At 37.2% G+C, this 13,509-nt stretch overlaps 1 protein-coding gene across 26 annotated transcripts in view; it reads right to left on the bottom strand.

Moving 5' to 3' along the window:
- Positions 1–13,509, bottom strand: part of NRCAM (neuronal cell adhesion molecule) — a 101,482-nt gene that overhangs the window by 39,168 nt on the left and 48,805 nt on the right. For 17 of the 26 annotated variants that reach the window (XM_054276794.1, XM_054276803.1, XM_054276831.1 and 14 more), the window contains 7 exons: positions 6,090–6,233; positions 4,978–5,089; positions 4,484–4,650; positions 4,245–4,392; positions 3,560–3,684; positions 2,263–2,292; positions 950–1,051 (listed from right to left, as the gene is read on the bottom strand). In XM_054276794.1, coding sequence (XP_054132769.1) covers positions 950–1,051; positions 2,263–2,292; positions 3,560–3,684; positions 4,245–4,392; positions 4,484–4,650; positions 4,978–5,089; positions 6,090–6,233 — 828 coding nt within the window. The remainder of the gene's footprint in view (positions 1–949; positions 1,052–2,262; positions 2,293–3,559; positions 3,685–4,244; positions 4,393–4,483; positions 4,651–4,977; positions 5,090–6,089; positions 6,234–13,509) is intronic. The other 9 variants (XM_054276858.1, XM_054276867.1, XM_054276747.1 and 6 more) reach the window with 1 other exon arrangement.

Here is a 13,509-nt window from a genome sequence, read left to right as displayed (position 1 = left end):
GAAACTCTGTCTTCTACAAATTTTCCTTTCCAGATGCCTGATCCTTATGGTTTGTTTTCAGTGTTGATACCAACCCACCATCAAACCCTGGAGAGCAACACCCAGTCAGTCTAACTAATTAATTCCAAACATAAGATATACACTAGTCTTAACAATAACTTGTGGCAGTTATTATCTAAAAACACACTGCATAAATAATGAAACAATTGAATTAAGTTGCTCATAGGGAAAAAGTAATGCCAAAAAGTCTTTTTCATCCCATGATCTTTAGGAAAAAAACCATTAATATCTTTGTTCCTTGCTCCTAAATTCCACACCCTTCCCCCATCCTCTCTGCTCAATATAAACAAGAGTTTTCATTATGTTTTACTGGGAAGAATAACAGCATTTAAGATAAATTTACTGCCTCAAAATTGTATAGATATTTATTTGTTTAGTTTTATGGATGTGATTTATTCTTTTAACTGTCTGGACTAGAAAAAAACACCAGAAAAACTATCTTATGTTTTCATGAAGAATAAGCTTCTGCACCAGTAGAGATGGATAATCACTGACAATGGTGGGACTGATGCTATTTCAAATTCATAGAACTACAAAAGAGTTAATGCAAGATGTTAGCAGCTCTCTCCTTCAGAAGCATACAAGCAATGAACAAGACTGCTCTCTACTTATTCATAAAATTGGACCTTGTCAGACAGACCTCATATCAATATATATAACTTCTATGTTATCTAGCACAAGATTTTGAATAAAAAAGCCCAGCTCTTCTAATCTTCCTGCTTGGCTGTACAGTAGTTTTAAAGGTATGTTATGTAAATAAATGATGGCTGTAGAGAACTAATTTCCGTTTCCCTATGCTGTACACAACATTTATTCCAGAAATTTTTGGAATTTGGGAACAATTAGAACAAAACTGTCAATGCAGTGTAGTAGATGCAAACAAACATACTTGTAATGGGACTGTTGTTTTCATCTCCTGGTAACCATGAGAGGTCAATGCTTCTTTCTAGCTGACCTGTCAACTCCAAGTCAAAGGGTGGATTTGGCCGAGCTGTAAATCAAATGAACACAAAGTAAGTAACCACACCAGAATATGTGCTTTAATATTTGAAAAAAATCCTTACATTCCAATTAAAGAACTCCACAAATACAGCAGGGCAGGTCTACTCACTTATGTAAGCATGACTTAAAGACTAATAGCATGCAATTATTACAAAACAGACAAAAATGATGTAACCTGGAAACTTCTATACCTTAACAAGAATTGGTATTTATTTTTAGCTATGTCTGAGTGCACTGTGATATAAAAATGTGATGAGATGCAAGGAATTATGAAATGCCTCTTTAGTTTATCTTTGAATGATTATGTTATCTATTGCAACAGACATACCTCATACAGCGTGGAAAATAAAGAAACATTCGTATCAAAGAAGCTTTTCTAGAACCATTACAAATATTTTTATGTGAATTCAAAACTCATGAAGGTAATTTATGATATGATTTGTTACACAAAAATCACAATGAATAAGTAGGTTCATGTAAGAATACATAAGCATTTTCACTCATAGGATTTACATAAAAGTGCTTAAACCCCTCACATTTATAAGTGCTTTAGCTTATAATATTGCACTTGAACCCCCAAATTCAGAAAACATACTACTATTTAAGGCTCTATACAATCAAATATAAGACTATGCCTGACTAACAGATTTTTTTTTTTAAGTTTTCACTTAAATTTTAAAATTTTGGTGATTTCATCAATTATAAGTCAAACTGGTCAATATGAGCATATTCATCTTATGAGTGGAGTAAAATTAAGATAAACTATGAAAGAAAATAGAGCAGGACTACAAGGCTGCAAAACCAACATTAACATACAACATAATTTGGTTGGTGCAAAGTCTTTAATAGTGAATTACCTTTCACCAAAGAATTGGATTTACATTTTAGATATTTCATTTACTATATAACTAACTTGTATTACAGTGTGGTCTATGAGAAAAACATGGCCATCCTATACCCCATCTTAATTAAAATTATCTCTGAAAATCACTTATTCCCTAAATATAAAGCAGCCTGCACTGTAACATTCCAAAGTTGTGTGCTACAGTAATGGAGTAGTTGGTAAAATGGGATGAAACCACACAGACACAGACACACACAGAGGAAAAGGGGAAAAAAAAAGGCAAAAAGAAATTGCAACAGGCAAATGAGCAATATATCTGCCTGATGATGTAGAAAGAGAACTTTGTTTTAGTTTACCGTAAATGATAGCTGGTGTTGGGGGAGCAGCTGAAAAGAACATTAATATAAAGGATTTAATCAGTTAGTAGCCAAAGAAACAGAATACTGTAGGTAGTTAAAGAATATAGTAATTAGAGACAAAGAAAAGTTAACTTATTTAGATTAAATGGTTAATTTTAAAAAACACATTATAATTTTTCACTGAAGAGCTAAAAAAGCATTCTTGAATACTTTATTCATTTTTAAAATAAGGACAGATCAAGAAAATAAATAAAGTAAGCAATCTTATAAAAATTCCTAAATGAGTGCTAGCTTTTTGGCTTAGGTCATTCCTGGATAGGCTTAAGATCACTGCAGAATTTTAAAACACAAACATACTTGCTCTGAGTCTCAGACTGAACTCATGTAAGAATCATTCAGGAATTCTTCTTAAAACATTCTTACAAATTGAAGAAAAGTAATATATTTGACAAAAATCTGCAATCATAAAACTTAACAGAGAACTAAGCTAAAAGTACAATCCATGAGAAGTCATACAGCCAAGTCTGCTCAGCCTTTATGAAGCATAATTTAGTTGTTGAAGAGATTCCTGAGTTAACACTCTCCAACACAACAAAGACATGTTCCTGTTGGAAGGAGTCCAGAGGAGAGCCACCAAGGTGACCACAGAGCTGGAGCACCTCTCCTCTGAAGACAGGCTGAGAGAGCTGGGGCTGTTCAGCCCAAAGAACAGAAGGCTCTGGGGACACCTTAGAGCAGCCCCAGCACATACACAGGCTCCCAGAGAGCTGGAGAGGGACTTTTCACAAGGGCATGTAGTGGTAAGACAAGGGGGATTGGCTTCAGCTAAAGCAGAATGGGTTTATGTTACGTAATTAGGAAGATATTTTTTATGGTGAGGCACAGGAACAGGTTGCCCAGGCAGGCTGTGTGGAAGGTGTCTTCACCCAAGGCAGGGGGGTTAGAACTAAATGACCTTAAAGGTATCTTCCAACCCTGGCCATTCTGTGACTCTCTTGACCATGCTTATGTTCAAATACTCTGCAAAATTTCATTTCCTGTAGTAGCTCAGACATGGTCAAAATAAAAAGCTCTACAGCACAAATCTGCCCCATAGCTACTCAGTCATCTTGTACGCAGCTGATTCAAATGCAAACTGTAAGGTGAGACTGCATTTTTTAAAAACTGAAACACATTGACACCTAGGTGGCATTTCTGTTATCCTGTCCTAAAAACCAAAACTCTGTTTGTGCTTTTCACTTTAAATCTAATGCTGCTTTCATACTTAACAGTAGAAGTTGGAGAGCATTCTTACCAACAACAGTAAGCACAGCACTTGCTGAAACACTGTCCAGAGTAGTATTAACTATGCAAGTGTATGTTCCATCATCTTTATCAGTTACATTCATAATGGTCAAGTTGTCTTTACCAACTAGAAACCTGTAAATACAATAAATTCAGCCACTGATTTGTCAATAACTGGCACTGTTATAAGAAACTTGCATAAAACATTATCAAATCCCAAATACTTGTACATACCTAAGCTGCTATATTTACCCAAGTTAAGCTATGGGACAGCACCATCTTTTTTTTTTTTTTTTCTTCATTGCTCTTGATCATCTTCCCACAGTGATTTTTATTCCAATTTGCTTTTATTTTCAAATATATTCAAACAAATTTTAAATGTGATCCAGAGCAAAATAGTTTTATGTTACCTGTTTAGCTTCTTAAGTCAATTATCTTTACCTTACACTTAATCTATAAGGTCAGTGTGCAGAATTTGTATAAATGTTTACATCTCATTTTATTTTTAATTCTATCTTGATATTTTCATCACACTAAGTAGGTCCTTTAGTCACCAAATATTGGATAGCCCTAATGTTTATCAGTCTTTGGAAAATATGTCAATAGGGTCAATATGTTCCCTTCAAAGATCAGGAAAAGGAGCAGACAAAAGGACCTAGAAAATTAAAACTAAAGGAAAACTATGTGGTCCTTACCTTTCATCATCTGGCAGTTCATCATTGTCCTTCAACCATGTAACTGTTGGTAGTAAGGTAGAATCATGTTTTATTACACACTCAAAAGAAACCTGGCCATATCTCTGAATCACTTTGTATTCTGGCTGTTTAATGATCATCGTTGGATCTGAAATTTAAAATTAAAATTAGATATCCAGAAAGTCTGAAATTCTTTAAAATTCTGAAAAACAGGGATGAATGAATGACTAATTTCTCACCTTTAATTTCCAACTGCACCTCATTTTGTATCTTTCCTAATTCATTCCTTGCTACACATGTGTATGTACCAGCATTATTCTTCTGAGCCACTGGAATCTCCAAGGTTCCATTGTCATGGAAAATGTACTCATTTCCACGCAAGATGCTACCTTTCACTCCCTTAAACCTTTGTACAAGGAGGAATATCATTAGCCAGCATCACAGTTAAATTCTGAATGGTTTTATTGTCAATAAAATACAAACTTAGGACAACCACATTAGAAAATAGAGACAGAAGCACTCAAAGAAGTTTAAAATTGACTCTGTGGTGTAACTTTACTGCAGGTTCATCAAGTACATGCAATATCGTATTAGCAAATTGTAAACAGCATATATTTTAAAAACATTATTTTGAAATTATAAACAGATTTAGAAGAGTTTTAAAGCTTCAAGTGTTTGTTTCTACAGATACAAGTGGCTCATCTTCTGTACCATAAGCACAGCTGGAGCTTACCATTCAATTTCAGGCTTAGGTGACCCAAAATAAGCACAGTCTAGCAATGCGGGGCTGTCTGCAATGACTTGATACAGTTTATTAGCAGGAGTTAGAATTCTTGGTGGCTCGGCTGAAAAGACAGAGATCTGCATGTAGTTACAAAGTTACAAATAGCAAATACATAAAAAGTATAAATACAGATACAAAGACATCAAGAATAGCCCAAAGAATTACATAGAAACATTTTTTCCCTGGGATGATTTTGGGTCTCAGTCTGGGCTCAAATACATTCTACTGGTACTAGCCTGAGGAAAAGTTAATGCAGGGAAATTATCTTGTGAAAAACAACTGTTTCGTGCCTATTTACAAGTAATAGTGATGGGCACCAAAGGCAATGATTTCAATTGGAAAATGTAAATCAGTATATACTTCAAGAAGATAATCTCCTGGGTACAGACCGAACTATCTAATTCCAAATACACCTGCAGGCAGAAAGAAGCCAGGATGCATTTTTGGTGTAACACCTACATTTTCTTTCATTTAAACAACAGTGTCAATCAACACATCTGCCAGCTCCTGCAAGAGAGTCACTAGAGGCCATTCTGCCTAGGATTTTGCTACTAGCTTTTTTTAATTCAGTGAGAAGAATTAGAGGGGCCACAACATATTGTAATCAGAAACACATGCCAGGGAAGCCTTAGAGACAAATGCATAATCATGTCCCCTTGCAGCAGTAACTTGGAGATCATCCATTCCACTAATCCAAAACATCCAGATTCCATGAAACGGTATTGAAATGTACTAACTTAAGCAACACTAATTCCTGCCTTCTTTGTCAGGCTTCTGTTTGACTGACTTACAGAAACAAAAAAAAACAAACAAAAGAGAGATAAAATTTCTTCCAATTTTTCCCAGCTTTCACATCTACCCTTCTCACTTTGGAACAGTGAAAGTGAAATTCAGAAATACCCTAAAAAAATAGCTATGTATACCCTTGCTCTTTACAGGGGCCAGGAAATAAATCAATTCCCAATGAAGACCTCAAGCAAGGTTTGAGAAGAGAGTCTGTGTGTTAGCAGGAGACAACAGAATACCCAAGAAAACAGAAAAATATGAAGTCTTTTTCTTACCCAGAACATTCACAAATGCATTTGCTAGTAAGTATCCATATTCATTAGAAGCATTGCACTGATACACAGCACTTGACCTTTCTTGCACGTGTGAGAAAATGATGGTGTCACCATCCACCTTCCTGCTAGGATCTTCTGGGGCAACTGTTGGTGTAAAGAAAAAGAGTTATTGCCTTTCCTAAACTGCTATTGGATTGTGAGTTTTGTACTTCTGAAAAGAAGGAAGAATCTGAAGAACCAATATACCCTTTAAGTTTGGGGGTTTTTCCCCTGGGTGACTGATCACTAGTAAAAATGTGAATTTTAATACAGTTTAAAAAGTTCTTCTCATTCAAGGTATTAACTCAGGATGGTAGAGTTCCCATTTTTTGAGAGGTTTTTTTGTTTGTTTTCTAATGGAGTGAAGCTGAGATTGTATTTTGCACAGAATACAGAGGAAAAATACCAATATTAAGAGAGTCAGGCAAATACAGTCAATCTCTAGAAAATTACAGAAATTTCTGAATGTCAAAAGAAAATGCTGATGTAATGACATAGTCCTCTGTATCTTTAAAGTTCCAAATTGATTGTTATACAATAAATAATTTTCCAAATACAAAATTAGCCATACTTAGTTGAAAATTATCTCAGAGTAAAGAATAAGCATTCCTTCTAACCAAATCAAGAAACAATCTTCTTAAGAGCAGAGTTAGTACTTCAGTAGGTGGCACTCTTTCCCTGATGTAAGAATTATACAATGCCATTTCCTCAACTGCTCTGGAGTGGCCTGAGTTGTCAAACAGCTTCTGCACCTCAGAAGCACGCAAGACATAACTGAAAATAAAATTCTAAGAAAATACTGAAGAGTAAGAGCTGTCAGTTCTGATACAACTGGATGGCATTAAAGAAGTATAATGAAGAAAAAACTTAGCTTATAACACCATTCTGCATAAAAATGTGCAATCTATAGTTTGATATTTTATGAACATACTAAAGACCAGATGTATTATTATTGTATTAAAAAGCACAAGTATTATTAAAAATAAAAATTAATGGTAAAATTACAGATCTACTAATATGAAAAATAGATGTATTTATACAGACATAAATGCATCATAGTTTGGCTGCATCATCAAAATTGACACCCTTATTGAAGCTTGAAAAAGAATATTTGTGGAACACATTCTCATACAAGGAAATTCTTATTTGAATTCATAAAAGAAGATCTATCAAGTAAATTAACATCCATTTTCTGCGACAGGAACCTTTTGATTCAGACAAAGCCTTAGTTCCCATCTGTAAAGAAAATGGAGACATTTCTCCTGGATTTTATTAAAGTATGTATGACTGAATTCTCTACAAAAGAAACCAGATGAAGGGAACCACAGTTCTGTGCTTCTGCTTCTTAAGGGTATTTCCAGCTTGGATGAAATCTAAGGCCATTTTTCATGTAAATACCTCAATTTCCAAACAGCTGCCTCAAGAATAGATTTCCATTTCTATTTTTTCTCATCTTCCATCACTCTGAGTTCAAATCAACATCACAAATGCAAAAATTTTGGGAAGGAAGAAAAAGGTACTACTGAAATTTTAAACGCCTGTTCTCTGGACTTCTGGATTGCTGGCACACATTTTTCTCTCTTTTGCTTTACTTCCTATTGTGTTCCATGTTTCACATTGCCTCCTTTTCTACGTAAATGCCATTTTCATTAAAAGATTCACGAGCTGAAAATAGCCGGAGCAGGTGAGCAGCGCAGCAGGCAGGGCAGTCAGCTGCGGGAAGCAGTCTGTTTCTGCATACAAATCACAGCTCAGCAGAAGACAGGCACAACTGCTCTCCCACGAGCAAGGAGAACTGCCCACAGCCGCTCCAAGCATGGCTGTTCCAGCCCTGGGCTCTGGGCTTCCCTCTGCTCGCTCCCTCTGAAGCCTGCAGCCCTTTCTGCACCCAGGTGGGTCATTAATGGGTGCACAGACTGCCCCCCTCACACACACTCCAACACATAATCCCTCACAGGATGATGGTAGGCCCCTCCTAAGAGATGGAGGCCATTAATTCAATCTTCTATGGCTGAAGGAACTGCATTGAAAAGAATGATCTAACCGCTAAATTACTATAGAAAAAGAGGGGCAGCGTCTTCCCTTCCCTCTGCTGTACTGAAGGAAAAAAGGAGATAACCTCTTTCAGCTATCTGAAGGAAAGGAGGTGCCTGTTCTCTAAAAAGGGCTTCAAGCTGGGGTCCCAAGAGAAAAGAAGGCAGAAGTGTCAGGTTAGCTGGTGCTTTCTGTTAATTGGTCTAGCCAATTGGATGCTGAAGGGCACTGATTCAAAAGCTCCTGTTAAGACAGACATCTATTTAACTGTCTGGTGAATACAGCTTCCTTAATGGGCTGAAGCACGCACTGCTGCACTCACAGACACAGAAACATTGAGCTTGGAAGGGACTTTTGGAGGTCATCTGGTCCAACCCCCTGCTCAAGCAGGGCCACTTGGATCCAGTTATCCAGAACTGTGTCCAGATGGGGGAAGGATCACTTTCCTCTACCTGCTGGCTACACTTTTGTCTCATGTAGCCCAGGATAATGCTAGCCTCTGACATTGCTGGCTCATGGTCAACTTGGCATCCACCAGGATGCTCAAGTCCTGTTCTGCTAAGGCACTATCCAGCTGGATGGCCCCCAGCAGGTACTGGCACTAAGGCTACTCCTCCCCAGGTACAGGAATTTGTTCCACTGATCACCCTCTCTGGGTTTGGCCATTCAGCCATTTTTCTATCCACCTGTCTGCTGTTTATCCAGCCCCTACACCAACAGCTTGTCCATGAGGATCTAATGGGAGACAGTGTTGAAGGCCTCACTGCAGGCCAGGCAGACATTATCCACTACTCTTGCCCTCCTCTATCTGGCCAGTCATTTGATCACAGAAATGTATGAAATTGGTCACCCCTTGGTGAAGCCATGAAAACTGCTCCTGAAAGTTTTCTTGTCCTTAATGTGCCTTGAAATGGTTTGCAGAATTAGCTGCTCCATCACCCTCACAGGGATAAAGGTGATTGTAGTTCCCTGGTTTCTCCTTATGGCTCGTTGAAGACAGGAGTAGCATTTGCTTTCTCTCCAGCTTTAGGCACTTCTCCCAGTTACCATGATCAAACAAAGATTATCCAAGACTGTTCTTGCAATGACATATGCCAGCTCAGTCAGTACTTGTGGCTGCATCCCATCAGGGACCACACACTTAGGTATGTTCAGTTTGCTCCTGACCTAATCCTTTTCCACCAAGGGTACATCTCATTCTAGTCTTTTCTCCTGGTCTTTGGGACCTGGGATTCCTGAAGGTCAGTCTTGCTAGTAGAACCTGAGGAAAAATAGCATGCAGTACTTCAACCCATTCCATACACCAGTCTACCACTTGAAAAAAAAATCTTTTAAAATCCTTTTCTGGGGAAAAGGAGTGATGGCAGGGCCAGTCAAGCACTGCTTGTTTGTATGTATGAATATTCTGGTCACGTTACACGATAGTGGCATGAGAAGGAGAAAATGCTTTTGACACATTAGACAAATCTGAATTTGGCACTGATAGGCAAAACAGCAAAAACCTATATAATAGTTAAAATGAGCTTGTACAAATAGGATAATGAATTATAAGGATTTGCTATAGGAGTTCTGTTGCTGTAACAAGACAGGTGAACATGTGCCATCTAACAGCCAACATCTGCTCCCAATAACATGAAATCTCAGCTTATCAATGTGTTTTGGTCCTTTCTGAACAAAGACCTGGTTTCACGTGATTTTTTCATCACATTGTGCAATGATACAGTTTCTTGACTCTAGCCATGTTCAGCATATTCCTAAACAGAGAAGGCAGGGCCTCCATCAAATATTCTTCTTGTAGTTAGAGATCCGCACTGTGAATAACTTCTGTTCATTTGATTGCATACTTCCATCTGTTTCATAAACTTTTGACAGCCTAAGCAATTACTTTTGCTAGTATGCTCAAATAACCACAATGGCACCTTTTTTTTTTTTTTTTCTTGAAAAAAACGACAGAATGACGTGTTCTCTCTGAACAGAAGTAGTTCAAACATACTGTTACGCTTAAAACTGGAAGGGGAAAAATCTGGATAAAAAAACCATGGATAACTGAAAGGGTAAAGAATATAATTTTCTTTTTCTTACCAATCTGGCTTGCTGCTCGGCATGTTATTTTCCTGTGATCACTGAAATTCTTTTCTTGCTGAGTTTCTGATTCTGACAGTTCTGCTGTCTCCAAAGGCACAGCATTACCTGCACTAACTATTACCATCCTGACTATTTTGTGCAGAATTGAAAAAAACCTGATAATCAAAGGTTTTTCATCTGCTGAAGTTCTTGGGCCAGATGCAAAGTTCCAACACAACAACAGCAGAAGCAGTGGATAAACATCCTCCTACGGAGTCTTCTCTCCAAGACTGAAATACTGGGGGCATTAGGGTCAGCAAATTTCGCCCCAACCTCCCATAGCTACAGTGAACAGCTTCTGGTTTTTACTCTCAGAGAAAATGATGGATGATGAATCTCTCAGCCAGGGATTATCAAGGCCTTTCATGAAAGAAATCTAAGGGCTAATGTTCCTCCCTTAAATTCAGTGTGAGTACTAATGGAGACTAACTTAAACCTAAAGATTCAACATGGAATGTAATATAAGAAGAGAACAATGTGCTGAAAGAAGATAAACAGCACCTTTGCACTACTTTGTATAAATCTAAGTGTCTGTATCGAATATTTAATAGCTCACCATGAACTATAAACCACTGGACCAAAAAAACCAGTCTCTTGTACAGTATTTGCAATGCCTTTCTGAAGTCCAATTATGAAAGAGTTTCCCCTTCCCAATTAGTCTGGGTTGTTACTTTCTTAAAAGTTGAGACACTTTATGCATGGCTTCCCTTTTGTAAAACCATGCTGAATATCTAAGCAGTAAGACACAATGGCTTATGCAGTGATATAAATAATGCAGATCTTGAGTGTTAATTGAAGCACAAGGCAACACAGAGTCATGGCCTGAACATTCAATTGCTACTTGCCAAAGTAATTCTAATTGACCTTAGCAGGACTGGGCACATAAGTTCAGCATACTCCTGTGAGTAAACATTAGGAGGTTAGGTTAGGTCCTTATCATTCCAACATGTCTAAAGCAGCATTTTTTCTATAAAAATGCTGGTGTTTTCAGCATGACTGTTGAAGAAAACTAATTAAAATATTTCAGGGAAACCTAGAATCTGATGTAAAAAATATTTTTTTCCTCAGATTATTGGAATATTAAACAAAATTCACACCATTGCAATTTTATTTTATAGTTGCTAACACACACTACATTTTTATCCTTTTTTTTTTGTTTTTTTGCCTTTTCCCTATAGATATTTAAACCTCAGCCTTTGACTGAGATACGGGCGAATGGTTCTTTCTTCAACATTCCTCCTTCCTTGTCTGACTCTATTATGGATAAACAAAACCGGAAGAATTAAGTATCTCCCAGTTGTGCTTTCTAACAGAAAATTAAAGTATTGCAAACAGATTACTAGGCCACAAGAGGCACATTGTGGGATATATGATGACAGCAGGGCTTTGAAATTCAAATGTAGCTCTTTTTCTTTGAAATCCTGCCATGGGTGTAGCTCTCTCAGCACTGCCCTGAAGCAGAAACAGCTGCTTTAGTTTCCTTTTACAGTGATTTCCTAATCATTCAGTTGGAAGATGAGGGGCTCAATTCTATAATTTAGTAACAAGTGAACAAAAAGGCACACTGTACTTGGTAATTTCCAGAACAGCTTTTGATAACTCAGAATAATAAAAAATCACAAGAATCTTAAGAACTGCACTTTCTGTGATCATGATGCCTTCTCATAGATGCCCTGACAGATGCAGTGTATTAGAGCATTCAATGAGCTTGCACTTAAATATTTAATGTGGATAAGACCTCAGCTTTTCTCAGCAGTGAAAGTGACCTTTAATATAAGACTGAGCTTTACTTATTTCCTGTGTTCTTTTTTTTCCCCTACTGAGTTTGAGAGGGTAATTTAATTAAAGTCTTTTAATTTTTACTGAATACCCTCAACAAGACTCTGTGTACCAATTCCTCAAGGCCAGTCCAATATATGCTTCCTTGTATTTAGGAAATTTCATGGCATCCTGCAGCTGCTTCTGGAAACTCTTTTTTAATGTTTTACTGTTACTGTGAAATAAAGCAGAACACATCACTGCTTTTCTGGAAAATGTACTTGTCGGTCATTTGAACAGCTCATCCTACCAGCTTTGATAAGGAAGAAGAGCAAAGCAAAGCTGACTCTCATAGCCAGATGAAAAAGATCTTACTAGTCAGGAGGCCTGAAATAATAGTTAAACTACAAGAACTGCAGGATAAAAATCCCCTCTAAACAAATAAACAAAAAGTGAATGGTCAGTATACAGAAAACAACAAAGGAAGATGAGACCACCAAAAATCCAGAATGGAAAGTGAAAGACAGACACCAAACTTTGATGATAACAAAAGCATTATGATATATTTATTTTTAAATATATAATATACTGATGTTTTCCTGTTTTCTTGTCTTACCATTGTTTGATGAGGTGATTAATGTCAGTTTACATAACTTATTTACCAATGGAAACTTCTCAATTGAAGTCTCTGGCTGTAGATCTCACCTTCCATTTAATTAGGATTCCTTAAACAGGTTATTTGCTAGATATTTCTATTTGTTTCTATATATAGCCATATTTTGCCTCCCAAAGTTGCATTTTTCCCCTACAAATAAATTTAATCTCTTTTGTATACCAAATAGTTCAAATATATCTAATGAGGGTTCTTGTTTACTTCTTCCTATTACCTAGATTCTGACCCTAGACAATCCTTCTCCATGTCCCAAACCTGGTGAATTTTATTTCATCAACAGACTTGAACAACTCCTAATCTTCTGAAAGTGACAGAAGGGACACTGTCATACTTTAAACAGACCACTATTTCAGAGTACATTATCTCTCATGAGCCAACAGGTGAGACTGGTTTTTTATTATTGTTTTGAGAAAGGGGAAGGATAAAGGTAGAAGAACCAAGTGTGACTTTAGAGTACAGGGTATGCTCAGTATGCAAATCCAGCTGACAACACACCTCAGTGTCCTCCAAAAAGTTCTTTCCAAGGCAAGTTGTCCTATATATAGCAGCCACCTTGTGTCTGTCACACAGCATTGCCAGTCCCAACACTGCAGCAATTAAGTGGCTCAATCATCAGTTCAGGGCTGCTTTTCTTACCCAAGCACACAGAACAACTGTTCCACTGCCTCAGGGGTTCCTTTTCTTTGACACCAACTTGGCACAAACTCTTTGCCAGGTAGCTGCTGACACATTCAGACAGTTTTGCTGCTGCAGCTTCTTAGAGATGAAGCCTGGAAGGCTCAAGCACACACT

This window comes from Melozone crissalis, unplaced genomic scaffold (assembly GCF_028551555.1).
Source record: "Melozone crissalis strain CALT ecotype California unplaced genomic scaffold, PUWL_Pcris_2 ptg000004l_1, whole genome shotgun sequence".
Taxonomy (NCBI): domain Eukaryota; kingdom Metazoa; phylum Chordata; class Aves; order Passeriformes; family Passerellidae; genus Melozone; species Melozone crissalis.
This window is presented reverse-complemented; position numbering and strand designations above follow the sequence as displayed.